This window comes from Sphaerodactylus townsendi, linkage group LG10, assembly GCF_021028975.2.
Source record: "Sphaerodactylus townsendi isolate TG3544 linkage group LG10, MPM_Stown_v2.3, whole genome shotgun sequence".
In the NCBI taxonomy this organism is placed as follows: domain Eukaryota; kingdom Metazoa; phylum Chordata; class Lepidosauria; order Squamata; family Sphaerodactylidae; genus Sphaerodactylus; species Sphaerodactylus townsendi.
Genome location: NC_059434.1, coordinates 57,534,362 through 57,559,909, shown reverse-complemented (window position 1 = coordinate 57,559,909; position 25,548 = coordinate 57,534,362). Strand labels below are relative to the sequence as shown.

Below are 25,548 nucleotides of genomic sequence, written 5' to 3'. Positions count from 1 at the left end.
GCTGCAGGTTCCCCCTCCAGGATGCCCCTGTGTTGCGTGCCATTCCATCATTGGCACGCCCACTATAACATCTAATCTACACTGCTGCCCCGCTTAGCCTTGGGATCAGGTGCCATATTTCTATAATCTTGTTGTACTGTATTGTACTGTATTGATGCTGCTAGGTTTTATGAATTTTGTACATTGTTTTTAACTTAATTTCATTCATTCATTCATTCATTTATTTATTTATTTATTTAATTTTTGAACCGCCCAGAGCCCTTCGGGGGTGGGCAGTTTAATAAATAAATAAATAAATAAATAAATAAATAAATAAATAAATAAGATCCAGATCACCCTTTACAGTGCACAGTATCTCTGCCTTTAAATATATTTATTTAATTTCTACTAAGCATTCTCTCTATTTTCAGTGTTTCCCACTAGGGCAGTGTAGAAAAGTTTCTCTATTACAATGTTGTTCATGTCAACATCTAGAAAAAAGCAGCCTGTCAAAAACATTATTCATCCATATGCTCTCTGATCACACTTTGGGGATGTTGATTTGGTTTTATTGCCAGTGGGCATTGGGGGAATTGCTTTTGATTATTGTCGACAAAGCAATTGTAATTTTACACATTGCTTTTCCTTATATATGGTCTAATTTTTTAACTTGACATGAAATTATATACAAATAGAATTCCGTGTAAAGGGTAATATTTTAATTGCTTGAACATTTTGTGTGTTTTACTGCAGCTGCAATGTATTATGTTGCTCATAATCAACATAGGAACTGGAGCTAAACATCTCATATTGACTCCATTAAACAGTTTTTAATCCTTCTTAATTAGAGTTTAAATAAAATGTGGTGCAGTGGTAAATAAAAGCAAACAGTATTGTATATAGCAGTCTTGCATCTATGGAGTTCACTGGCTAGATCTTATTATTGACTGACTGAGATCTCCTTTTCATAAGCCTTCTAAACATGATAACCTTTTCTCTCAATGTGGGAAGTAGTATTATGTACAGGTTAGAGTATCAGACTAGCAGCCCAATCGTGGGGGGGGGGGCAATTGCCATAGGGAGGAGGTGTGGCCCTACACCCCCAGGTACTTAGCCCAGCAGAGGGGCAAATTCACTGATGGGTGGTCGCCATGACCCACTAAGATGCCTGGACATGGTCGGGGCCTTCTGAAGGCCTGACTAGGGGTGGAGCCAACCTAAGTCGGCTTCCATCTTAGCTTTTCCTCCCGATCCATGGCAGCCTAGGGCATGGGCTTATGCTACATTTTTGGATAGTGTAAGCCTATTGAGCCAATGGAAGACTTTTCAGCAACAGGAGGATTTTTTTTGTAATTTGTCTCCCCACGCCATCAAAAAGCCCTTCAAAGGCAACAGGGTGGCACCAGCTGCTAAGGGCTCTGAATTGGTCTGCCTGACATAGGAGATCCAAGTCAAATCTTCTGTGTCATGGAAGCTTCCTGGGCCAGTCACATACTCTCAGCCTAACCGGCCTCACAGAACTATTGTGAGGATAAAATGGAGATAAAGAGAACAATGTAAGCCACTTTGTGACCCCATTGGAGAGAAGGTAGAGTATAAAGTAAATTGTCATGGACAAGCTCCCAGGAGACAAGGAATGAGATGCAGAGACTTGAGACACCATGGACCAGGAGCCTGTTCCTTGAGAAGAAATACAAGCAGAAGAGCCAAGCCCTTTCTTGCCAGCCAAGAGTGAGCCAAATGCAGTGCAGCTGGGAGAGCCCTCAACAGCCCTAGACTAGTTAATTGATGAACCAACTGCATAAAGAAGGCAAAGACAGAGACAGCAGCTCAGCAGTGAAAGGAGACATGCCTGCATTGCAGCATGGTATGGCAAAAGGTTCTGCCAGCTAGAAACAGCAACATTAGAGGAGCACTGAGTTATTGCAGGTTCCTGGCCTTATTAGCAAGGATATCCTATATAAACTCTGTCTTGGCCTTGACTTTGCCTGGGTGCAATGAGTGTGTTTCACTGGGAAGCCCCACACACCTGGTTTTCTGCCTGGCTTCCTTGAACCTTGGTTCCTAATCTGTCTACCTGCTTGAACTCCTGGACTACTTAACCTTGAAATGCCTGACTACTCCTGTGTGTGCCTTGACTCTGGACTGCCTGACAATACCTGTGCCATCCTTGACCTTGGACTATGCTTGTGCCTGCCATCCCTTCTGACTTCATACCATTGTGAAGGGGGCAAGGTGCATGCCAGGGGGTGGAAAATAGCCCCTCCCCCTTTTCCCCATGCCCCCCACACCCCTCTCACTTCCCCCAGGTGCATGCCTGGGGTGGGAAATTGTCCCTCCCCCTTTACCCCATGCCCCCACCCCTCTCACTTGCCCCCTTACCCCCGCCTCCCACACTTACCTTAGTAAAAAGTGGCCTGTTCAGTTCAGGCTGAAAAATGTCGTGGTAGGAACTACACTACCCAGGAGACCTTGCAAGTGGGGGGGAAGGGGCCATAGGTGGGGGTGGAAAACACCGAGTCCGCCTCGGGCGCAGTTTGGCCCAGCTACGCTTCTGCTTCATACTACCTGATAGGCCCTGATAGGCCATAGCTGATGCCTGTACACAGCACATAAAGAAAGTAATGATTATAAACATCTAATAATGATGACACTGCATGCAGGTGTGATTGTGAGCTGTGGTTCCTGAAGAAACCAGAGTTACCAGGGTAACACAGATTTCCCACACTTTTCTGCCAGTGGCCTTTTGTGAGTCCCAAAATGACAATGCTTGAAGATGAAGGACCCACCTGTAAAAAAAAAACCCCAAAAACCCCTCACACAGCATGGGCTGTTGCAGTAAGGAGTAAAAGTGGACAAAATGGCCACTCTGCCTGCTCCTTCAGTAGCACTTGACCATCCTCTTTTCATGTATCATTTTTAAAGCTTTTTATCTTTGTTTGCAATTATCATTGGAGCCACAGCTTCTGCATCTGTTGAAAAAACAAGACTTTTTAGCCACATCAATGTTGTTCTGTCACCACCAAAATATGCAAGATTCAGCTCATATTTATCTTTTTATACATCATTCTAACTTTGATGTGCTTCTTAGTATTTTAAGAATAGCTAAATCAGAACTGAATCTGTTCAGGACAGAAATTTCTTAGCATTTATTTGCAACAGGATGACTCGGCTGCAAGTTTAACATGGTTTGACCCTCCTTCCAGTGTTGCAAGTGGCTGAGATGGTGATTGAAACCATAAGCTCCATCATGCATTACAGAGCAAGCATACAATTAAAAACATGGGATTGGAGCCTGACCCCAATCATTCTGTTCAAAATCAGTGTGAATTTGATTAAGAACAGCATCTCTTTTTTGGTCTTGAATTAAAGGATCCTTCTTTTACTATAGACCACAGAGAGGTAATTAATAAATGAAGAAAAGGGTGACAGGCAAAATTATGAACTTCAAAATTATATGATAGTATCTAGATTGCTATTCCCCCATACTTAGTCCCAAAAAAGTGATATTTGATCATTTGAAAATGATGTTATGAGTCTTCTAAAGCATAAATTACTTGGCTAACACCCCTCTTTTTAAGGGATAAACAAAGCAGTGATTTTCCTTTTTCTTAAAAAAAATAATGTGTTGAAGCTCCAGTTTGAGCAAATGGCAGTGTGCTGTCAGCTAAAGCAGCAACTTTTATCTTTGTCTTTTGAACATTTTTCCTGTAAAAATATTAGCTTCTGTCCTTTGTTTTATTAATTACCTGACTATAGAGTATCACATCTGGATTCTTACTAGCTGCTTTGGCCTACTGATTGAGTAGATTATATTTTCTCCCCCCCCCCCGCCCATTCCTCGATTTGTGAAGCAGAATGACCTGTTACCTGAAGCATTGCTAGAGCCAAAAGCTGTTCTTCTAACCTCAAACTTTTTTCATTGTTTGATTTTAATGAAACTCCCAGAAGATTAGATGAATGCTTCTGAAGTGGAATCTGTATCATGTCTTCATACTTACTATTTGATATTCCTACCTGCAGTTTTGCATTTAAAAAGATGTGCTTAGATTTTTTCATTCTCTGGAGAAGAGTTACATCTGTAGCCAGTCTGCTTTACTGGGATGGCTTTATAGGTTTAAATAAACCAAAAGCATGCATTTTCAGAATCTTGATTTGTTATACTTCTTTTGTCATACTTTAGCTATGTTGCCATAAGTGGTTTGGCAAATTACATATTTCAAAAAAACTATTTTATTTTTCTCCTTTTGCATTCCAAGCTGTAGTCTTCAAGCTACTAATTTCCATTTAAAGAGTTCTGTCTTAACTCAAAATGTTAGCATGTTGTTTGCAGAATAGTTTATCTCACACTACTGTACTGTTCTTTTATATACCCTGCCTATTCTAACACCATGACTATCAAACAATATTCATGACGAAGGCTTTCACAGCCAGAATCACTGGGGTGCTGTGTGGTTTCTGGGCTGTATGGCCGTGTTCTAGCAGCATTCTCTCCTGACAAGCCAGCCACAGATGCAGGCAAAACATCAGGAGAGAATGCTGCTAGAACACGGCCATACAGCCTGGAAACCACACAGCACTCCAATATTCATGACCTTGGTAACTTATGTGGGTAGAGCAAAAAACAGTACTTATATTGCTTTCATATCCATTACATAATATAGATAACCTTTTCTAGTTTATTTCATGCTAAAAATTAATCTTGGAATCTTTTTTTGTGGTTATGAAGGGATTTTTGTTTCTTGCTATTGCTCTGCTATACACTGTCAATAATCAAGTAGAAATATGTGTAGATTCATCCATTGCAACTAATATCACTGACTAATAAGACCAGATGAAGGAAATCAGAACATTGTATTGTGGGGGAGTCCTGAGAAAAATGGAGGGTGTTATTTGTCAGCATTTCACATACTTTTCCAGTTCTTCTTTTCTGAAATGCTCTTATTCGAGTGGTAGAACACCATTACTGATTACATTTTGTATTTAAATTAAATCTTTCAGTACCTAGGATCTCTCTTCTGGTCTAGAGTTTCTCAGTATGTAACTGACAAACTGTGTCTTTAATTACTGTGCATTTTCACTCTGGGAAACAGTCTAGGACCAGGAAATCTGAAGGAGTGCCTTCTGCCCTGCAAAGGAAAATCATTGGAAAATGTGACAGGCAGCTGAATACTGATGACTTGTCTTAGTCATGGAAGCTTGAGTGACAGGAGGTCCAACTAAAAAACAATAGTTGGATACAGCATCAGGTCGGGGCAGAAGGCCATGCTGGTTTCTTTGCCCCCTCTGCCATTGGAGGAGACAAGGCTGCTGGCATCTGGGGCAGTGGGCATCCCACAGCTGCAGTGGTGAAACCTGAAAGTGGAGCTACACTGGTGTCCAAGTGGATGCTGGTGTGTGTGTTGGGGAGGGGAGGGGTAAGCCAGGGAGATCCCAAGGTGGAGCCAACTTTATTTGGCTTCCACCCAGGTTTTGGAGCCAGGAATGCTGTGGCATGGGCCTTGGAATTACATTGTCTGAAAGGGTGGCTTAACTCCATTTTAGTCTATGGAGGGCTTCACAAGCATCCGGGAGATTTTTCTTGGTTGTTGCCTTCCCCCACCACCTAAAAGCCCTCTGAAGGTGGCACAGCAGCTCATCAGCGATGATGTCCCCAGTGATGATGTCTCCAGCAATGATGTCAAAACTCTGGGGTTAGACTGGTATGTTGCTTTTATGGATGTAATAAGCTGCTCCAATCACATATTATGACAGAAATGTGGTATAGATGTTTGGAGCTCTCTCATCCCCACCCACCTCACAGGGTGTTTGTTGTGAGGGGGGAGAGAAAGGAGATTGTAAGCGCCTTTGAGTCTCCTACAGGAAAGAAAGGGAGGATGCAAATCCCCCCCCCTCCTCCTCCTCCTTGTATTATTACCTTTATTAATGTACACAACTAGTTTTATTTTGGACATATAATTGTATGTATTGTCTGCTTTATTTTTTATTGTATTACCTTTATTGATGCAGTAAAATAGTTCAGACTATTAAATTATTTGCGTGCAGATGTGCGGACTTCGCTTTGCCCAGTAACGACAACAATAACTATTATTTTGTAGGAATGGAAATGGCCGCAGCCCAGTTTATTAACAATATCAATAACTGTAGGATGCTGGGCAAGCATAACAGGAGACATCCTGGCCACCAGGCAGCAAGCCGCTGAACCTGGCCTTGGTCAGCCCCACAGCTGACCCCTGGCCCTTTGGGCAGCAATCCTGCTGAACCCGGCACTGTCCCCCATGGGGATTGGGACATCAGGTTACTAGGTGCCACTTGGGCGCATACCCATTTTGTGACATTCCCTCCTGCCGGGGGTAGCAAGCTCAAAACAGGACCTCAAGGCCTGCGCCATCAAACCCTCCACTACCCCAGACCTCTTATTGAGGCCCCCACCATGGGAAGGTCTGGCATGCATGCCTGCCTACCCAATAAGGATGTGCCCCTATGTACCCAAAACCACCCAGTCTGCGACAGAATGCATAACAGTAAATAACATACATAACACTGCCACATCACTTAGGGAGGAATGGAGGGTGTGTCTGTTTGCTCACAGTCTCATGAAGAGGCTGAGCTGAGCGGGGCACCGGCTTATATAGCCTGCCCAGCTCCCTCATCACATGACGGTTTCAACCGTCAGGTGACCAGCCTCCATCGCCATAAGGGAAAGGTGAGCAGCTGCTCCCCTGCCACAACGGCGCCCCGGGTGAGTCTGGGTGTGCTTTTTAACATTGGATATTGTTGCTTAATGCAATAGTATGATTATAACCTTGCAGAACCTTGTTATAGATGTACATTAACTGTAATCACAAATATTAGCTAATCAGAGAGGGTAAATTTTCTGAGTTACTGTTTATCTCAAAATTTCCCATTCATTTGAGATGACTGATTAAACACGTTTGAAATACTGCTAGTTTCTTCTTCAGCTGCAAGAGTACAAATTTGGAAGGCTTAACTGCTAGGATAAGGCCTGTAAAACATGACCATATGGTAAAGAATGCTTATCCTGTAGCTTAATCTGTAAGAGTCGAACAGGGTGTTTAAACAAGTATAATTAAATAACAAAATTAAGGCAGCTTACTGGGGGTTATGCTGAAGTCATTAAGAAGATTAACTTAATGATCTTCAGTGAGCCAGATTTACTGGCAAAAAGTGATTTTTAAAAAGATATAAATGGTTTTATTTTTTAAAAAAATGCTTACTGTGTAAAAATTATGTTCTTGAAGTCCTACAAAAGAATACCATACATCACATAAAGACCCACAGATCATAGAAATATTTAAGGGCATTGCAGATCCAAAATCTGCATGAAACTGACATAGTCCCTGTAGGTTTCTCATTGCTATGTCTAGGAAGTGAATTATAGTCTGTTTTTGACCCTCTAAATGCACTAAGACATATTTTTAGTATCACTTCAAAGCTTATATTAATTTGATTTAAGATTTTGAAAGAAGATATAACATGAAAAATAAAAATCATATGGCTGTTGCTGGGTAGTGTACAATGAAGGTCATATATCAATGACAATTTATAGGTAGTTATCACTTCATACTTTCAAATGACAGCTTTGCTGCAGAAAGAGATGATGTGGCATGTGTCCTGTTCCTAGTAAGAATTTGATTCTGAATTGCAAAACCCTTTCAACTTTCCAAAGATTTGGATTAACCATATACTGTTTGCTTTCAAAGTTTAGAGCTTGGATAGTTTTCTGACAAAATAGTGGTTAGGTTGGTAGAAGTCATTCCCATTCCTTGCGTTTATCATGCTTGACAGTGGCTGGTTTAGAATTCTAAGAAGTGGGCTGTAAGATACGTTAGATTGCAATAGTAAGAACACTTTCCTGGGAGTTGCTCTGTTGAATAGAATTGGAATTACATCTGAATTGATCTGCTTAGGACTATTCCTTCAGTTAATAGAATTTGTGTTTCTGCACAGTTCAACCAAACAACCATGTCACACTCAGCCATTATCAAAAATATGTCTCAGTGACTGACACAACTTAATAACATTGGATCCAGGCTGTGGGCTAATTACTGTGCAAATGGGGGGGGGGGCAGGAAGAGAGATGAGCACTGGTTTAATTATGAAGCAGGACTGGAGATCCACATAATCTCTAATAAAATAAGAATTTTTCTCATAAGTGTTTTTGTTCATTCACAGCCTGGATTCAGGGTTTCAGTGGAAGTTTTTGAAGGAGCCACCATTTTTATAGTTGCCACAAACTCTACATATGAAACACAAGATATATTTTAAAAATACCTGTACATGACTAAAAATGTGCAATACTGAGTTGCATGTGTTTCTTTCATTCTATGGTTTCTTTAAGGATTATGGGAGTTTACTCATATGTCAGTTTCCCATTGATCTCACTTGGATTTGTCTACCTAGTACCTTGGTATAGGATGGCAATTTTTATTTCAGAGGAAAACAGATTGTGCGGTTGCTGTTACGCTAAAACATGGTGTATGCATTGCAGTTAGGTCAAAGATCTGTAAAGAAAGTATTGATATTCTTTTTAAAAAATTAGAATAAAAGAAATTTACACATGACTTCATTAGGTTTGTAGTACAGTTTGAAGATTTACCTGATATCTTGAAAGCCTTTTTTACTCCAAGGAAAAGTATAGCCCTTGTAATAGCACATAACTTCCACTCTGAGGCTCCATTCAGTTGCTGTTTGGCTACAGCTTTGTTGCAAAGCAACAGATTTCAACTGAGTAAAAATGCCAGCCATTTCAAAATGCTACTTTGTGCCAGGATAATTCCATATTTAATTTACAGGGAGAACATAAATTAGGGCTCACTGACAGTTTAAGTGACACATTTTAAGGATTCATTTTACATTTTTCATCTGTATATTTGCTTTCCTTGGTAGCAAATCTCTGCAAAGTTTCTAATCTGCTCACAATTCATTTTAACCTTGCACTGCTGCTACCTGCTTTTCTTTTAATACCTTCAATACTATTACTTGATTCCATTGATTTAGTAACAAGTTCAACAGAAATTAAAAACGCATACTTGCTTTCCATTTCTTTTTGTCAAGCAATTCAGCAATTCATCCAGATTAAGGGTTAGATCCCACTGCTGGTAAAAAGTTGGATCTCCTTTGACCACCAAAAAGGTGACCATGAGAATTATGCAACATCTATATTCAAATGTTGTGTGGGATGGAAAACATAACAAGGTGAATTGGGTGAGATTAAGTGAATGTGCTAGCTGGATTCAACTTGAAGATGAATATATAGTTGTAGAATCCATGCATATTCATTTTCAACTTTTTACTTCAGATCCCCAACAGACTGCATAATAGGTACTTATATCAGTGTCGGGTAGCCAGAGCCATAGAGCCATGATAATGCTGTTGAGTCCATCCGCTACCCATATTTATCACTGTGTAAACATCTGCTTACAAGTTTTTATAAAAGCCATTGTATATCCATGTGTTTATTGTTACCTTATGCCAGGTATGAGTAGAGCAAACTAGGATCCCTAAATTGTATGGGATAATTACGCTCCAACAATGTATATGAAAGAAATCTTTTTCTGTTGGCAGTTTGATTATTTTAGCATAGATATATGAAGCTGTTAAATGAGATTGTCCAGCTCAAAAGTTGGATGTCATCAATGTGCAGATGACAGCCAGTTGTGTCTTTTGTTATCGTAGCTTCCAATCATATCTGTTTTAATTCTGAAACTGTGCTTTTGAGGCTGTTGTCTACTTTGGCTATCAGTTTGTTTCCAAGTTTAATTAAATGTACTGGTATGACCTTTGTGATACATGGATCTACATGGCCCCTATATCTGAAGGACTGCTTCTCCTTATATGACTTGTTGCCCCATTTATTAGCCTCTTTCTGCCACTTTCTGACTGTTCCCAAAGGCAAGATGGCTCACCTGGGACCAATTTGTCTTCCTATCAGAGCCTATTGCTTTTAAGTAATGGTCACTTACCTAAGAAGGTACTGTAAGGCTGTTTTATTTTGCACGGTTTTTAATGGGGATTGAGATGCAGCCATTTTTGGAGTATGGGTTTGTTGAGTTTTATTGAATTACTAGGGGCCGGATGCTGTTAACTTTTCTCACTTATAAGGGCTCTGCCCCTGTGCACTATGTTGGCTAATGCTGGAAGTGGCATTTGATCGTAATTTTTTCCTGTAATGATAGGCATTTTTAATACATCATGATGTACAACAAATAACTCCTCCATAAAAGAAATAAATTAGAATGCCTGAATGTAAAAATGTAGTGTTTGGGTTTGTTTTATTAAGAAACCAGCAAGGCAAGTGTTGATTGGTAGCACACAGTTACAGGTATAGGAGTAGTTTTTGAAGCATAGTTCAGAGAAATTAAGTAAACTGACTTTAGAGTTGCCAGCCTCCAGCTGGTGCCTGGAAATCTCTCAGAACTGTAACGGGTCTCCAGGTTACAGAGAGAAGTTGCTTGGAGAAAATAGGTGCTTTAGAAGGTGGATTCTATAGTATTATTCCTTGCTGAGGTCCTTTCACTCCCCAAGTCCTGCCCTTCTCAGGCTGTACTCCAAACTCAGAGTGGCAACACTAGTTTTATGTTCTGCACAGAAGACTTCTTTTGTTAGGTAAATCTCCTTTGGCAGGGTCAAAGTGGAATGAAGAAATTACAGTGAAAATGGATCTTATTTAATCTTTTTTTCCTGCCTACAGCTTTTCCACTATTTTCCAGTCCAAGTTGCTTTTTTTGGTTTCCATCCAGTGGGCATTCAGATTTGTGTTGGTACTTGGAAGCACAAGTCTGGAGAATCATGGTCAGGGGAAGTTTCCTGGGGCTATGTTGCTGACCAGCTGCCTCTAGGAAGCCCAAATGCAGGACAAGCATATCAGTAGCTTCCTCTCCCTGTTCCTCAGTAATTGATATAAAGAAGCATACTCTGGTACCACAGGGAGTAGATATCCCCCATGACTAGGAACCACTGATACACTTGTCCTCCATGAATTAGTCTACTCTTCTTTTAAAACCTCCAAGTTGACAGCCATCCCACATCCTGTGTTAGTGAGTTCCACAATTTAATTATCCCGAATCACCCACCCTTTAGCTTGAGTGGATGAACTGAGGTTGTGGTTTTCTGGGTAAGGGAGAAAAGCTTCTTCCTGCCCACTCTCCAAACCATGTACAATTTTATTGACGTATATTCTGTTAATCATTCTCTTGTTGGGGTGTTGTGGGGTTTCTGGGCTGTATGGTCATGTTCCAGTAGCATTTTCTCCTGACGTTTCGCCTGCATCTGTGGCTGGCATCTTCAGTGATTTTGGCCATGAAAGCCTTTGACAATGCATTCTCTTGTTCTTCCCACTGTGTCGTGAATGAAAATGTGCTGAGTGAAGAAGCAGTGCAGATATTTTTAATATGTGTTTGCATGTAATGTTTTGTTTTACCTTACTTACGCTTGCTCACTGATTTATTGTAGTCATCAACTTATCTAAGTATTGACAATCATTTTGTGTGTGTTAAATTTCTTTTGTAAGCATCAAATATAGTTCAATCACTTTTCTTGATGATATGAGGCTCAACATTTTCTTGTGACAGTTTTTTGATCCTTTGAGTTCGAATGACTGTCTTTACAAGCAAGGGTAATCTTGTTTATGGCAGGGATTTAGCTTTCTGGGTCTGTGAACTGTGACATGTTCAAGTATGAAATAATAAATGAAGAGTGGCATATCCAGTAGTAGTATTGTTATGTTTGTAACCTCTAGCATTTTTAAATCTCTTTTTTCCCTAGGAAGTCCTGCCCTTACTGGCACTGGGACTATTGCTGTCAAAGTAGATGATGTCAATGATAATGTCCCTAAATTTGCCTTTAACATGTACTCTAAAACCATACCAGAGGATGCCCCCACAGGGACAGATGTTTTACTTGTAAATTCTTCAGATGCTGATGCATCAGTGAATGCTGTTATCAGGTATGTTCTTTGCTTGTGGCACTATTATTGTCGCACTCTAAGACTTGTGTTTTTTTACCATGTCCTTCATGAATAGCAAATATGTACAAAGGACAAATGAGGTTGATGTAATCTGTTTTATATTTTCTGCAAGTGTAACATTAGTGATAACAAAAATACAGTAGCCAAACAATATGAGAGCAGGTGTCATGGCATGGTGGCAGAGTTTCTGCCTGAAGTGTAGAAGATCCCAAGTTGGATAGCAGAAATGCATCTGTTTTTGTAGTTGTGAGAAAGATTTTTTAAGAGAACCATACATTTCCTTCAAAACCTTACATCTCCACCATATCATATGCATTCAAGGAAGGGTTTACCCCCAGTCCCCATTCCCAGCAAATCTCTCCTCTTCAAAGTAGCATTGTGATTGGGAGAAACTCCCCTTCAAGTACATACACATCTGATGTGGGGGAGCAGAAAGTGAGGAGATCCAGGTGGGCATTGTTTCCAAATCATATGACACTGAAATCATCCCTGCCAATTCAGATGCACTTGTCCACCAGTTGCCGGAACTAGCAGTGATAACAAATTAGCAATCCCTGTTAGGAACTGGAGCTCCCAAAAACTGGAGCTCCCAAAGTCAATAAACTGGAGGCATTTTTGCCAACAGATGCTCACATGGCTGATTGAATGAACTGCAAGAAACTGTGCAAGCGTGAGCAGGATTTGGGACACCTCTCCAATAGTAGCACATTCAACCACCTGAAAACCCAGCACATGACACTGCTACTGAGAAATGAAGTGTGTACTGTGGAAGCAAGTGGCTCCCATATTGTGAAAGACAGAGTCATCAGAGGGCAGAGGTTGACCACTAGCCCAGGGATGGAGAAAAAGGAGGGAAAGAGAAGGTCTTCTAGGCTCCATTGCCACAGACAGGCTCCACTGCCGCTGCAGATGGGCTCCATTAGTACTATACTCCCAGGTTCCACTGCTGGCTCTCAAGCTCCACCATGGATCCCTGTGGTACCAGCTGACCCAGCATAGATCCCTGGCTGGCTGCCAAAATCCCTGACTTCTCTGCCACTGCAACCACTACCAGATTCTAAGGGTGTAAGTGTGGGGGAGATTTAAACCTCCTGATTGTTTTAAAAACTTTTTTGATTTTTGTACAGACCCAAGGGTCTCCTGAGTCTACAGAAAAATTGTAGGAAAAGCCCACTATCTGTGGATTTAAATATCTGCAGGCACAGAGCACATGTGGAAATTAGGTATATAGATGATTGGAGGGGGAACATGAACTAAAAATTATCAGAAATCACCACTGGGTTTAAACCAATACCGTATATACCGACGTATAAGACGACTGGGTGTATAAGACGACCCCCCACTTTCCCAGTTAAAATATAGAGTTTGGGTTATACTCGCCATATAAGACTACGTACCCGGCGTATAAGACGACCCCAGACTTTACAGATGATTTCCCAGGGTTCAAAAGTAGTCTTATACGCCAGTATATACAGTATATCTCATTATATTCACTTAGGCTACAGTCATACCCTTAGTTATGAACAGAAGTGAATGCTATCAAGATGGCAACTTAATTTAGTCGCTTATTTATGTTTATATTTCGTTAGTTATTGTTTGAATGGACTACAGTTGTTACTTCTTTTTATGATGTAAAATTTGTGCAATAGTACACAGTAAACCAATATGTTTAACACTGAAATAAATATTATATCTTGTCTTATTTTTGTACAGCTATAGCCTTACTGGTGGAAATGCTCAGTTTACAATCAACCCTTCAACTGGTCAGATAATCTCAAGTGCTTTGTTGGACAGAGAGACTAAGGAGAATTATACTTTGATCATTACAGCCAAAGATACTGGTTCACCAAGGTCTCTTTCCAGCTCTACAAGTGTTCTTGTCACTCTTGCTGACGTCAATGATAATCCCCCCAAATTTCAACATCATCCTTATGTCACTCATATTCCATCACCTACGAGTTCAGGTAAGTTGATAATTCATAACATTATCTTGGCAGTTTTAACAGTGTAATGATCATCCAATATAATAAACCATATAATTGAAATGATCACTGAGATTTTAATAAGGTGATAAAATTACAATGAGACATCAGACTAACAGACCAGTTTCCTATGGCCAAGAGCCTTAGCACTGCCTTGGGAAAACATCTCCCTAATTGTGGACCAGCCCAACTTCTAAGCTTCTGTACATCATTTTTAAAACAATTACTCCATAAAATATACAGAGTACACTAAAATAACTAAGACACGTTCTTGACTATACTTTTCTATACATCAAGGTATTATGATTCTTGTGGAGAGTAGGTTTTCATGATTGCTGCACAGCTGTAGATCAGCCTTCCCTTAGAGACTTTCCACAGCCAAGATATTGTCAGACATTAACTTGGACTTAGGAGAATCAAGGATCAAAATAAGATTGAGGAAAGGACATTAATTAATTTGAGGAAGCCCAGCCAGCTGGGAGGTGGAGGGAGCTCCTTATTTGGGCAGTGACTCCCCCTGATGTCATTGCCCAATAAGGACCTCCCTCCACCTCCAACTGAGCAAACTAACTGGAGGTGGAGAGGGAGCTCCTTATTTGGGCAATGACATCAGGGGGAGTCACTGCCCAAATAAGGAGCTCCCTCTGCCTCCCGGGGTTTGAGGAAGCCCAGCCAGCCAGGGTTCCCCTTCACCCTCCGAGGAGGGCAGCAACAAGCGGCTTGTGCAGCCGCAGGGAAGTTGTCCAGGTCCCGCCCCCAGCCTCGGCAGAGGCCTGAAGAGCAAGTGACTCGTGTATAAGCTGAGGGGGCATTTTTGAGCCTTAAAACAGGGCTGAAAAACTCAGCTTATATGCGAGTATATACGGTATGTATTTGATTTGGAGGGAGTTATATTTGCGACTTCCTCTCACAAGTCACAATAGTCGCTTTGATTTATTTAGTGTAGGACATCCTTTTTAATCAATTTGATGAAGCAATATTTCTATATGGTGAAAAAGATTTTCGAGGACTCAAGATATTTGCTAAAATGCTAAATATATTCACTGTTTTTCCTTACAGCTGATTTGATACCATTTTTTAAACAGTGGTTGTCCCATTGGCTACCTGATCACAGCTAATGGACCACATAACCAATCAAATGTAGTTATGCCCTTGCATTGACCTCATTCTGAATGGAGGAAATTTGGCAATGAAGTCACTAATGAAACATTGAAAAGCTGTGCCCAGTACAGCTAAGTAAGCATTATATATTTAGTCAGAAAGCATATTAAATCTATGTATCCATGTGTAAATCATGTATCCAGAATAAATCTGGGTATCCATCCACATAAAGATATGCATCCAATTGGATCAAACTGCTTATTCTTACCAAGCTGCACTAGTGACTTCATTGCTTGGCATTCCTGCACAGCACAATGGAATACCTTAGCCTGTCTGACAAAGGGAGCTTTGAAAGCTTGTACACTAAAAATCTTCTTGTTTTCTGCTACTGGACTTGAATCTAGCTATATTAGTCTCATGTCCTTGGTGGTTGAACAGTATCATTCTTCTCCTTCTAAATAGTTACACAAAAGGCAATGTTTTGTGAGGGGCATCAACGTTCGAAAAGTTTTCTATTTCAGTTCAGATGTCATTCAGATAGACTAACAGTGCAATCCTAAATAGAGTTACACTAGTCTAAGTCCATTAACTTCAGGGGTGTACATCAGCTTGGGATTTCACTGTTACCAGTCCTGTACTTTCTTGTAAGTAAGCATCTTGAATTTCGAGTAAACATGGACACTATCAAGCAGTAAACTGCAGTTTGGGGTATATTTCAAGTCTGCTGCATCCACAACATGTTTAATTTGCAGATGGCAATCATGCACATTTGTTTTGTGTAAGAATACAAATGTAGATAAACCTATTATCTTGACAATCCAGTTTTGTACTGTAATACAAAATATTGTTCAGTAGAATTTATAGTAGAGATGGAAGCAGAGTTGTATAGTGGACGGAGTGACAAACTAGGGAGACATGGCTTTGAATATACACTTTATTATGGAAGATTGCTGGGTGACTTAAAGACAGTCACACTCCTCCAACCCAACCTACCTAACAGGGTTGTTGAGAAAAATGGCAGAAAGCAAAACTAGAGCCTGAGTTGCTTTGGGTCCTAATTGGGAAGAAAAGCAGAATAGCATAAATACGTACATTAACATCTTCGTTGGTACACTAACAACAAAATTCTAAACTCATTTGATTGAATGTAAGGTGTTATTAAAGATCATACTATTACAACTACATGTGTTCGAAAGCATCTTATACTTTTCCCATAGAGATAACAACTTTGTGAACTCTTGTGTGATTATCACCACCTAATGTTCAGGATAAAAACTGCATACTTTGATACTGTTGAGTGCTCCCAACTCCTGAAAATCTCTGTCTTAATTAATTTTATTACTATGAAAAGAAGGAAATATATCCCAAAGCATGACTATTATATCTGCTTGTTGGCCTCATTATCAGTGCAGTGACAAACATTCATTTCAGACAATTAATTATCTTATTTCAATTTCTTTTATAGGTACATTTGTATTTGCAGTGACAGTGACAGATGCTGATGTCGGACCTAATGCTGAACTTCATTTCTCTCTTTCGGGAAAGAATTCTGAAAAATTTCGCATTGATTCAAAGCGAGGGGCAATTATGGCTGCTGAACGACTCTCTGGGACTTCTGAAGTGACTTTTTCTGTTAATGTGAAAGATGGAGGCTTACCCCCAAGGACAGATTCTACAACTGTAACTGTAAGATTTGTGAACAGAGAAGATTTTCCTCGAGTTCAAGCTGACCAGCACACTTTCATGTTTCCTGAAAATCAAGCAGTTGGCACCTTAGTCACCTCTGTTTCTGGACTGTCATCCAGAGGTGGTTCTTTATCATACTACATTGCCAGTGGTAATTTTGGCAACACTTTTCAAATTGACCAACTAACAGGGCAGTTTTCCATCAACCAACCTTTGGATTATGAAACAATACAAAATTATGTTGTATGGGTTGAGGCAAGAGATACAGGTTTTCCCCCATTTTCCTCCTATGTAAAGCTGGAAATTACGGTGATGGACATAAATGATAATGCACCAGTTTTTGGCCGAGATCCATTCATTGTTGAAGTACTGGAGAACCTTTCACCATCTAAAATAATTACTGTCACTGCTGTAGACAAGGATAGTGGTGCAAATGGACAGTTAAATTATGAAATAATCAGTGGCAATAAGGAAAACAGTTTCAGTATCAATCATGCTAATGGTGAAATAAGAAGTGTCAGACCTTTGGACAGGGAGCATGTGGCCCAATATATACTAACTATAAAAGCTACAGACAGAGGGACCTCTGTTCAGAGTACAACTGTCCAAGTACTTATTAAAGTTTTAGATGAAAATGATAATGCACCTAAATTTTCCCAGATATTCAGTGCTCTAGTGCCTGAAAATGCACCTTTGGGTTACACTGTTACACGAGTCACGACTTCAGATGAAGATATTGGCATGAATGCTATCAGCAGATATTCCATACGGGATACAAGTATATCGTTTGTCATAAATCCTAATACAGGAGATATAACAGTCAGCAGGCTTCTGAATCGGGAAGATACAGATCGCTACAGAATCAAAGTTTCGGCACATGACTCCGGTTGGACAGTAAGCACAGATGTAACCATATTTGTGACAGACATCAATGACAATTCCCCACGATTTACAAAACCATCCTATTACTTGGATTGTCCTGAATTTAATGAAGTTGGAGCAAAAATTACTGAGATATCTGCGACAGATCCAGATGAAGGCTCCAATGGACAAGTCTTTTATTTCATCAAATCCCAGTCAGAGTTTTTCCGAATTAATGCTTCTACTGGTGAGATTTTTAACAAGCAATCGTTAAAGTTCCAGAGTTCTAGTAGCTCCACCAATGCCCATCTTAACAGACACAGTTTCATTGTTACCTCCTCAGATAGAGGCAGCCCTCCTTTGCTGAGTGAAACAACAGTCACTATCAGTGTAGTGGATAGCAATGACAATGCACCACAGTTCACATCTAGCCAATATTTTACACCTGTCACCAAAAATGTAGCTGTTGGTACAAAGCTAATTAAAGTTACTGCAATTGATGCTAAAGATTTTGGTCTGAATTCCAAAGTGGAATACATTATTTCAAATGACAGCCTAGCAGATAAATTTAATCTGGACAGTAACACAGGCTGGATTTCAGTAGCATCTTCACTGGTGAAATATATGAATCAAAACTTTCTAATAAAAATTAAAGCTAAAGATAAAGGGAATCCTCCTCTCTCATCAGAAACGACTGTGCAGATAGTAGTAACTGAGGAAAATTATCATACACCAGAGTTCTCCCCAAACCATGCAACTATAATAGTTCCTGAGAGTCACGCTGTTGGAGCTATTCTCAGGACTATGTCAGCAAGGGACAAAGATGCTGATATGAATGGTCTAATCAGATACAACATTTCTTCTGGAAATGAGCTTGGAAACTTTGCAATTAATACAACTACTGGTGCATTAAGGCTTGCCAAGCCCCTTGATTATGAGTTATGCCAAAAGCACAAGATGACAGTCAGTGCTGTAGATGGAGGATGGGTTGCTAGAACTGGATACTGCAACATCACAGTTAATGTTATTGATGTGAATGACAATTCTCCAACCTTCAACCCAGAAGATTACTTTCCAAGTGTTTTAGAAAATGCTCCTAGTGGCACAACTGTTATCCATCTCAGCGCAACTGATATTGATTCTGGACCTAATGCTGTGATTGCATATGCAGTTCAGTCTTCAGACAGTGACCTGTTTGTCATTAATCCTAATACTGGAATTATCACCACTCAAGGTTTTTTGGATTATGAAACCAAACAAAGCTATCACCTCACTATAAAAGCCTTTAATGTTCCAGATGAAGACAGATGCAGCTTTGCTAATGTCAACATCCATTTAGAAGGAACAAATGAGTATGTGCCACGATTTGTGTCGAAGCTTTATTATTTTGAGGTTTCTGAAGCAGCTTCTTATGGCACCATTGTAGGAGAAGTCTTTGCAAGTGACCGTGATATGGGAACTGATGGAGACGTTCATTACCTCATCTTTGGCAGCAGCAGAAAAAAGGGTTTCCAGATTGATGACAATAGTGGACAGATTTATGTCACAGGGCTGCTGGACAGGGAAAAGGAAGAAAGAATCTCACTGAAGGCACTTGCAAAAAATGCTGGAAGCATTCGTGGTGCTGATATAGATGAAGTGGTTGTGAATATCACTATACTAGATGCCAATGACCCCCCAGTTTTCAGTTTGAAGATGTATAATGTACAGATTAGTGAGGGTGTTCCTCCTGGGACCCATGTCACATTTGTAAGTGCCTTTGACTCTGACTCTCTCCCTAGTTGGAATCGGTTCTCCTATTTTATTGGTAATGGGAATGACAATGGTGCATTTTCCATTAACCCCCAAACAGGACAGGTTACAGTGACTGCAGAACTGGATCGAGAAATTTTACCAGTGTACAATTTAACTATATTAGCAATTGACTCAGGAACACCATCAGCTACAGGAAGTGCCTCTCTGTTGGTAACTTTAGAAGATATCAATGATAATGGACCCACACTTTCCACCATAGAAGGAGCAATAATGGAAAACAGCCGTGCAGGAACGCTTGTGATGACGCTTCAATCATCAGATCCTGATCTTCCTCCAAACCAAGGCCCCTTTTCTTACTACTTACTTAGCACTGGGACAGCAACCAGTTATTTTAGTCTCAGCACTGCTGGAGTTTTGACTACAACAAGAGAAATTGACAGAGAACAGATCAGTGACTTCTACTTGTCAGTGGTTACCAGAGACTCTGGCACTCCTCAGATGTCTTCCACAGGAACTGTGCATATAAAAGTAATAGACCAAAATGATAACCCATCACAACCTAGATCAGTAGAAATATTTGTCAGTTATTATGGCAGTCTGTTCCCTGGTGGAATATTGGGCCATGTAAAACCTCAGGATCCAGATGTTCTAGACAGCTTCCAATGCTCTCTTACTTCAGGGGTGACAACTCTTTTCAGTATTCCATCAGACACCTGTGACCTGAGTTCTGTGGCACGGTCCACTGATGGGACATTTGATCTGACAGTCCTAAGCAATGATGGATTGCACAGTTCAGTCACTAGCAGCATTCGAGTTTTCTTTTCAGGATTCAATAATGCCACTATCGATAACAGTATCCTTCTTCGCCTTAGTGTACAATCTCTGAAAGAATTTCTGACCAATCATTACCTCCATTTTCTGAGAATTGCCAATTCACAGTTAACAGGATTAGGAACAACTGTGCAACTGTTTGGAGTTTATGAGAGGAATAATCGGACATTCATGATGGTGGCTGTGAAGCGGAACAACTATCAGTATGTGAATTCTGGTGGCGTGACTACTTTCTTCGAAAGCATCAAAGAAATCCTCTTCCGCCAAAGTGGAGTTCGAATAGAATCTGTAGACCATGATTCATGTTTAGAAAATCCTTGTCAGAACGGTGGTAGCTGCTTGAGAAAATTAAGTGTCAGTCCTAAGTTAATCAGCTATGAGAGTGTACCAGTTGTCATTGTGGCAAATGAACCACTCCAGCCTTTTACGTGCAAGTGCATGGCAGGATATGATGGAACACTGTGCGAAGTGGACATAGATGAATGTCTTCCACCCCCTTGCCACAATGGTGGGACTTGCCAAAACCTGGTGGGGGGATTCTCTTGCAGTTGTTCCAGAGGTTTTACAGGAATGGCTTGTGAAAGAGATATTAATGAGTGCCTGTCAAGCCCCTGTAAAAATAGTGCCCTCTGCCAGAACTTCCCAGGAAGCTTCAACTGTGTTTGCAAAACTGGCTATACAGGTAAGAACTTACAGAAACAGTTTTCTGTTAACGAAAACTATTTTCAGGATGCGTTGTTGTTGGATTTTTGTTCAGAATATAAATTCTAGTAAAAACGCAATCTAGAAATAATCTTTACTTACTAGAGTTGTATCTTACACTTTTCCCAAGGGGCTGAGGGTAGCATATGTGTTCCCCTCCTATTTGATATTCACAACACTCCTTTAAAGCAGATTTAGGCTGATGTACATTGCTTGTTACATAGTAAGCCTTCATTCTCCTCATTCACAGTGCATAATGCCATGATTCAGTGAATAAAAGTTAAAAGTTTTTATCATTCTCACCTCCAGAAAAATAAATGTTCTCAGCCTAGTTCTCAAAAGAAGCAAATAAGATGGCAGATGAGTGCCATTTCAGATTTAGGCAAAGCTTATACGATGAATACTTTCCTATGTAAAAGAGCAGCTCCTAGAAAACAGACATGTCTTTCTCTCTGATATATAGTTTCAATTCACCATGGGTGTTTTTTAAATCATAGAAGAGCAATCAGTTATGTGAGTACCACCTGCTACCTGACATGGAGTTGGATCCAGGCTGATATTTCCATAGGCACAAGGATTTGTGTCTGTGAAGCAGAATTTTCTGCTTCTGTGCCTCTTGTGGCTGCCCAAAATGTTCCTTAACAACCTGTTCCTGGAGGAGAGGACATCTAGTCTGGATAGTGTGCCAACACACCTGCTCTTTGTAAGGAGAGATCTAAATGTGATGTTGGAACATAATAGCACTCACCAGTGGGGCTTTGTGCTCACACATCGCATTTAAACTTGTCTATTACCTGTTCAAAGCAGTTACTTGTGCTGCATAGAGGCCTGTTTTGAAAAAGGTACCATGCAAGTGCAAATCCACTCCCACCTCACCCCTGAAAATGCTGTTGCTTCACCAGCGTCACATGTAAATTGAGCCAGGATATTAAGCGTGAGAATGAAGCAATGAATTTCACAAAACCTTGATTTTGCACTTGCCAGAAACAAGGCAACGTTAAAGCATGCACACCTCCGTCCCACCCTTCTGCCATAGAGAACACTGTATAAATGCCAACATTTTGAGTCTGTCTACTAAATCATCAGTTAAATATAAAAGATACTGCTTTGTGTAGGAAAAAACCCAAGAGCTGTCAACATCATGCATCCTATGCCTGCATTTAAGGAACATCTGTGGCCCTGACATATGTTCTCTGTGAAAGCTTTCTGGGCACAAAAGCCTGGTTGGATTCATGAATGTACACCATCAGTAGAGCCTGCTGAGCCTCAGGTCACAAGCAATTATTTATAATTGAATGGCTGTTCTAATTAACTTAATGATCTAAGATTATATTTCACAATGAATCAGCACATCAAATTATTTGGCCAGCAGCAGTGCAGAATAATTCCATGGCACAATTGCGAGTAACCCTTTAAGTCATTAGCACTGGAGGTTAAATAAGCATGTGCTCACTGGGACATCTCAGCAGAACATTCATTGCAGTTACAGCAAAATGTAGTTACATCATCCCTTGTTTATAATTGAGGTTAATAGTCCATTCTTCACAGCACAAATAAGACATCCTGAGGACACAAAAAAGGCATCTTGGGGACCTTTTTCCCTAGGACATCCCCAGAATGCTTTATTTCTGCTCAAACCATCATTTTGAGGATGCTTTGAAATGCATCTTTTTTCCCTAAGCCGCCTGCAAGGCATCCTTTGCCTGTGCAGAATACATAGCTCAGGAGGCGCTATTTTCTCACCTGACCATTAAGTTCTCTGGTCAGTTACACTTTCTGCTTGTGGCCAACATTTTGTGTGTTGCTGAAGGGATTTCTCCTGCCTCCATTTGCTCCATTTGCCAAAGGATATTTCCTCTGCAGGCTCCAATCCTGAACAGCTCTTCCTGCCAATTCTGGCAATATATAGTTTTCCTGTTTAAAAAAAAAAAATTGGAGGAGTTGTATTTGAAGATACGCAGACACGCATTCAAGAATCTTAGCCACTTGGAGGACTCCCATTGAAAAACATTGGGACTGCGTAGGGCAGATGTGTACATGACCCATAGAGAAACCACAGCACAAGGCTTTGAAGCCTTGTAACATTGAATCTACAGATCTGTAAAAAAATTGGAATGACTCTAAAATGGTGACCAGGAAGCATTTTCGAGGGGGTGAGTGTGGACAAACAGTAGGTTTTGGAAACGTTTTGCAAACATTTGAGAAACGTTTTCAAGAGTTTGTGTACACTGGCATATCTGGGGAACAGGTGCATCTTGAGCCTCAGGTACTACTTCTTGGGATGCAGCCCTCCCAACTGCTCCCCAGTCCAGAACTCCCAACAGAGTTGCCCTGCCAGCAATTGCCAGACTCACCCCACTCACATTTCCATGTGGTGGTTGAATGTGTGGTTGGTCTTGCCCAGTTTCCATGTAGAATTGGGAGCAACAAGGGCTCATTTGAGCCTTGCCTTAAGCCTGGCCTCACCCCCAGCTCCTCCTCCAACCCAATGTCAAGGTTGTGGGGTGGAACCATAAGTATAAAGTTAGAAGGATGAGAGCAGACAATTTCAGTCTAAACCCAGCTGAGTGCAAGTTTGGGTCTAACTCTAAGCTGCAGGCTTTATTTATTTATTTATTTATTTATTTATTTATTTATTTATTTATTTATTTATTTCATCATATTTGTAGCCCGCCCTCCCCCAAAGGGCTCAGGGCGGCATACAACCAAGAAAAACGGAATAAAACAACATTCACAGTACAAACTCAGTAATCAGAATGAAACGATAAAGACAGACCCACCCCCTCCCAACATGCCCACAAGAGGCCAAGATAGTAAGTTGGGATTCGTACAATTAGTCAACTCGACTGACCAGATGGAAACACCTGGGGAAACAGGGCTGTTTTACAGGCCCTGCAAGACCTACAAGGTTTTACCTAGAAAGTATGTTCCACCAGATGGGGGCCAGGGCCATAAAAGCCCTGGCCCTCGCGGAGGCCAGCCAGATGTCTTTAGGGCCAGGGACCTCTAACAGGTTCTCCTCTGCAGATCGGAGGGATCTGGTGGGGAAGACATGGTCCCTTGGATATGCAGGTCTGAGTCTTGGGGAGCTTGGGGTGTGGAACCAAAAGTATAAAGCTAGAGGGATAAGAGAAGCCAGTTTTAGTCTGAGCTTGGCTGATACTAAGTTTGTAGCTCTAAGCTGAATCAAAGCCTGGCCTGAGCTCCCAACTCCACTTGGAGATCAGGCAAGCCCCCCACCCCACCTCCACATAGAGAGGCTGAAGCCAGCTAGCCCCTTTTGCAATCCACATTGCCTTCAACTGCATCTCATACCCAGTGGCTGGTGAGGTGCAGCTGTGTGTGTGGGAGGGTGCAATGCCTTAGGCCGTTTCTGCACGGACAAAAGGAGCGACGCGATGACGTCATAAATTGCGATGCCTCCGAAAAAAAGCGTTCGCACAGACAGGCGGAGCTGGAGGCGTCCGCAGTCCCGCAGAAATGTGCCGGTTCGCACGGAGGCGCTGCGGAAGCGGCGTCTCGCCACGCTCCGTTGCGGCTGCGCACTCGCGAAGCAGCGCGATTGGCTGACGTGACTGCCCTGATGTCCTGCCCGTCCCCCATCAGTCATTGCCTCCCCTCCCAGCTACTGTCAGTCCCAGTGCATGTTACCTGTGAGACCAGAGTGTGTATGGGCAGCCACCATCTGCACAGGCGACATGGATCTGGGAAAGGTGCTTGCCCATGCAGGGAAATCACCAGGGACAAACGTGTGTGTGGGGGGGGGGACGGTGACCAAGCTTGGCCTTTTGGCAGTCGCCATTGTTGAGAACGGCTCCGTGGCGGCGGTTCGCACGACTGCGGCATCGGTGCGTCACATGTGGAAAAAGAGCGCTTCGAAGCGTTTTTTGAATACAGCGTCTTCGCGCCGATTAAGCGTTTTCGCGACAGCGCGACTGCGCACCTCCGCTGCTATGCGTGCGAACGCTCTCGCTCTGACGTTTCTTTTCCTGTTTCCACGACGTCATATTTCGCCCGTGCGGAAACGGCCTTAGTTAGCCCCCGGTGCCATTTTAAATAGATGCACCCCTGCTTGTGCAGAAAAGACCTGTGTCTGTGTATGGTCAGTAGGTGAGTCAGATGACTCACTGTGGTTTTTATCTGTAATGACTGACAGTTTCTAATGCAAATTTTCTGTTCACTGATTATTCAAGTTTCTAATGTATAGAGCACTAGAACGACTGAGTTCAAGATAGGGAGGGTAGAGAGATTTTCACTGATTTATTATGTTTAGCCAGGTGCATTGCACCTCATCTCTCTATAGAGACAAATTAAGTATCTCCAATGAGAGCAGTTTTAATGAAAGATTACCTCAGTTTAACATCAAGGTTGAAGCAATCCGTTATAATTATATCTACTAATGATTATCATACTTTGTTTTGGAAAGTATCAGTTCCAAGATGGAATGTAAGTTATGTTACAGTAGCGTATTACTTCCCCTTTTTGAAAATCTTCAGTTTTCTGTTTTGCAACCCTAAGTATAAGGAATGAATTAGATTTTTGTAAATATTTTCAAATGTTTTAAAAGAAGTTGACTGGAAAGAAAAAGTATTAAAAATGCTTCTTGTATCTGTATTTTTCAACTGCCGTGTCACACATGAAAATTTGATGTAGTAAATAATT

At 41.1% G+C, this 25,548-nt stretch overlaps 1 protein-coding gene across 2 annotated transcripts in view; it reads left to right on the top strand.

Moving 5' to 3' along the window:
• FAT4 (FAT atypical cadherin 4) overlaps positions 1-25,548 on the top strand; it is a 156,829-nt gene that overhangs the window by 96,913 nt on the left and 34,368 nt on the right. For both annotated transcript variants that reach the window (XM_048508826.1, XM_048508825.1), the window contains exons 7-9: positions 11,767-11,947; positions 13,682-13,932; positions 16,517-20,866. In XM_048508826.1, coding sequence (XP_048364783.1) covers positions 11,767-11,947; positions 13,682-13,932; positions 16,517-20,866 — 4,782 coding nt within the window. The remainder of the gene's footprint in view (positions 1-11,766; positions 11,948-13,681; positions 13,933-16,516; positions 20,867-25,548) is intronic.